The following is a 4091-nucleotide window of genomic DNA, read 5'->3' as shown; positions in this document are numbered from 1 at the left end:
ACTGTATTTTACAAAATACTAGTCTACTAAAACACAGCCAATAATAGTTACTTTGTATAGATCAAAGGTCAATTTTATGTTATTGGATATGGCAACATGAGTGCATGTGTGCCGCATCGTTGTAACTTCTGTATTGTTAGGCTGAAAAGTCAATATAATAAAAATATATAAAAGGATAATGTTACGAGATTTAAGCTATTTAGTCTAAACATTTATGTTTTCGTGTTATAATGTGTGTTCATTCTAGAAAGGAAGAAGCATAATTTATATTTATTTCCTATTTTTTTATGGTGGTTACGGAACCCATACAGAGATTCATTACTGAAAATAACAGATAAAATATAAAGTTTTTTCTTAAGAAACATTTGATAACTATCCGAACATCATAAAAATGTTGCATGTGAAATCTGAAACTTTTCTGATGCATAAAAGTATTTTTAATCTTAAAATTAAAATTACTTAGATAGGTAACATGCAAAAAGAAAAAAAAGGCATGAGAAAAACATTGCTTTAGAAACCTTAAGACTTAATAAAAAAAAAATTGATATTTTGCATAGGAAAGCATTGTAATGTTAACTAATAATGTGCCAAATTTTGTTAACATTCGCTTACTAATATAAAAGTTATAGCATGAAAACTAAAACAAGCACAAAATGGTTACAAGGTTAGTCCCAGGGACCAAGCTGGTGCTGGAAGAGTTAACTAAAATATAATAGTAAGACCTAAACAGAATTCAAACTGTATATCTAACTATAACATATTTAGGTAAGAAACAATAATAAGTGCTATAGTCGATCAAGCAGCCAACAATACTATAATCAATTTCATGTACTTTGTGACAAGACTTGACATCCATTTCAAAATAAACATTGTTAGTTTATACTGTAAAATGACCTCTTTGTAATTGTTAAATACATGTGTATGTAGCATCTACATGGAAGGGATAAAGCTCAAACAAATCTGTTGAAGGTGGGCATGGCAGCTGTCAGGGGTTAAGAAAATTTATTAGTTGTTTTAACTGTATTCATTCAGAGTACTTCGAAAGGAACAAGTCAAAAGGTTTTGTAAGCATCTTAGTGGCTAGACATGACTATTCTATAACCATTGTATTATTGAAGATAAAGAGAGCCAAAAGCAGAGATTTTTCATTGCTCATTGGTCACATGACAATGCATCTGAAGTTACGAGTAGTTTTTAAAGGATTATTTTGTAATAGTAAAAGGACTTAAAGCTTGGATAAAATAAAACTTGGAATCATAACACACACATTATAATATTAAATTAATTCACATACATTGATATTAAAGGTGTTTAAGAAAATTTTGAATGTAACATAATGACTTGTGCAGAAAAACGTTTAAAGTGGCTCCTGTTGCAAAAGGGTTAATTTATCAAATCAATATAATACAACTAAACAGCAACATAAATTAAAGAAATTATTGTAGTTTCCTACCTTGTAGTCAAGGACTGTTCTTTCAATTATACCTTTATCCAACATCTTTTTATACCAGTCTTGTAATCTCTTTGGTTTTGGAATTTTTTGTTCAGCTGGATGACAATGGAATATGTAATCATCTCCTTCACTTGGTGGACAGGCCCAGATATGGGCCATCGTGTATCTAAACATGCACAAAATAATCATGTACATTCAGTAAAATCTTTAATATTTTTATAGATTTCTTCCTTTGAACAATATTCATGTTCATTAAAAGAATGTTGTTAACAGAGACTTAAGCTTTTTTAACATAAAATAAATTTGTTTGAAAAATTTTTTATACCTTAAAATAACATGTACAAAAAATATAATCATTGAAACTGATAATTCAAGTTAGCATCTATTTACAATATCAATTATATGAAAAGGTTATTTCAAGTACTAGTGAAGTATTTTAACCATGGCAAAATAAAACACTTTCTCTTTCTTGACTTGGAGCTAAATCATGATAATAGAGCTAATAAGAAGAAAAGATTCAATAAAATGTCAGAAATCGAATGTACTTTAAAGATTTAAATTATGATAATCGATAATACAGAAGAAAATTTGATAAAAAGTGTCATTTAATGTTATTTTAAAATTTATATAGTATTACAAAAGTCCTACATTTAACATTAATAAACAAATTTACCTTTAACTTTTTGCTACCACAATAAAATACTAGTTTCAATACTTCTAAAAGCAATGTTTAGATATTCTAACATTAATAAACAAGAAGTTTGATAATTATGTATCATTTAAATATAAATGGACAAAAACAAAGAGCATGAGCAAAAAAATTAAATTTATTTATGTAAAATAAATACTAAATAAAATACACCCTTTTTCTAAAGTTGAAACTTTGTATATAAAACAACATTTAACTTCACAAACACTATTCTGTATCTTTGGAATTAAGCACAAAGCTACATAATGGGCTATCTGTGCTCTGCAAATGGGTATCGAAACCTGGTTTCTAGCATTGTAAGTCCGCAGACATACCGCTGTTCCACTGTGATGAACTGTTTATGGAACAGAGGAGTGTTGTTGATATCCCTCAATTTCTTCAAACAGTGGAAATATTTAACAATATTGCTTTAAACTCAGAAATGCGCTTCTTAAATAGTATCTAATTTTAGCTTAACAAAATTATACAATTGGATTGTTTTTCTATCATATTTTATGTTGTGAAATTTCTAAAAATTTTTTGTGAGACATTGTTCAAAAAACATTAAATATACTACATTATGTTTTATAATTAAAATTTTTTTTATTGCTGGTCAGAATGTTCCATCCAGTCTGTTTCAACTTGATTAGTACTCATTAACACAATTATTTTGACACTTTATTTCACAAATTGTAGTAGTCATCACTTTAGGATATATATCATAAGATTTATCAGTGACCCAGGATTTGATCTTTCACAAAGACATCAGGTCAGACTACATTACAATATTTTTGCCAACGTCAGAAAATACACATAATAACCCAAGTGCTTTCAGAAAGTGAACTATCCTTTGTTAAGGGCAATGACCATTGTAAACATGTTGCTCAGTTATGTGGTTAATGTATCACAAGTAAAATGTCATGTATGTTTAAGAATATGACCTAAACTGTGTTTGGTAATACAGCAATTTATAACACAGTTTATGTACAACAATGAAATTATGTGGGAGGAATGAAAAGAAGGTTCTTCTTGTCTACACAGAAGATCAGAAACATATGAAAAACAGATTATTTCAGCAGCAAAACACTATGATCCCTGAAGATGAGGTTGTCATAAACAGAGTTGCTGAGTTGAAAGTAAGTATGTCATTACTACGTTAATATTCACATGTGATGACTAATGAATATAAATCAAGTTGAATAATGAAGCGTGGTTTGAAAAGATTTTTCATATACAGGCTTATTTTGTCAGTGTCTTTGGTAATTTTTTATAAAGATATGTGATTGAACTACGTAATTGTGTGGATATTATCTAAAAATTGAAATTATGATTTCATTTTCAGGTGGTCACAATAGCATTTATATCAGAGCATAATTTTTGAACATCATTAGCTCTTTGCCTGAGCTGACACTTTTGAGGAACACAGTCACTTAGACAGACATGGTGTAGCACATGCTATTCATGTAGAACATATTACATAGCTGAAAATTCAACATTTTCCATGAATTTATCATGTTTAGTAACTAAGATGTATTTTAGTCTAAAAAAATATGAAATTTCTAACAGACTAAAGACACACCCTACCTCCTTGAAATATTGGTTCAAAAGAACGAAATGGCATGCAATCCCATTAAAATGACTGAGAAAGCCACTAGGGGACATTCTGAGCTTCCAATTGGTTATTTATGTCACACATAGAAGTAAGTGTATATAAAGTAGTATTTTCAAAAAGGGAAAGAGGTGAGTGGGGTGCCACTGTGTTTGATTTATTACGTGAGCAATATCTTAGCAAATAGAATAGATAAGACTTTCTTATTTTATATTCTAGCTTGTCAATATCGGTAATTTGAGTTTCTAAGTTGTACAAAACTACAGACTTAATATTTTAACTTCACAAACATCTAATTTGAACCAGTGCTGCATTCAACATACCATGTGACACACAAAATT

General features: G+C 29.0%; 1 protein-coding gene across 2 annotated transcripts in view; it reads right to left on the bottom strand.

The window, feature by feature from the left end:
- Positions 1-4091, bottom strand: part of LOC106474685 (CREB-binding protein-like) — a 153990-nt gene that overhangs the window by 19140 nt on the left and 130759 nt on the right. For both annotated transcript variants that reach the window (XM_022379968.1, XM_013935380.2), the window contains exon 21: positions 1454-1619. In XM_022379968.1, coding sequence (XP_022235676.1) covers positions 1454-1619 — 166 coding nt within the window. The remainder of the gene's footprint in view (positions 1-1453; positions 1620-4091) is intronic.

Source organism: Limulus polyphemus, unplaced genomic scaffold (genome assembly GCF_000517525.1).
Source record: "Limulus polyphemus unplaced genomic scaffold, Limulus_polyphemus-2.1.2 Scaffold141, whole genome shotgun sequence".
Taxonomy (NCBI): Eukaryota; Metazoa; Arthropoda; class Merostomata; order Xiphosura; family Limulidae; genus Limulus; species Limulus polyphemus.
The sequence above is the reverse complement of the archived record's forward strand: the minus strand, read 5'-3'. Positions and strand labels throughout refer to the sequence as shown.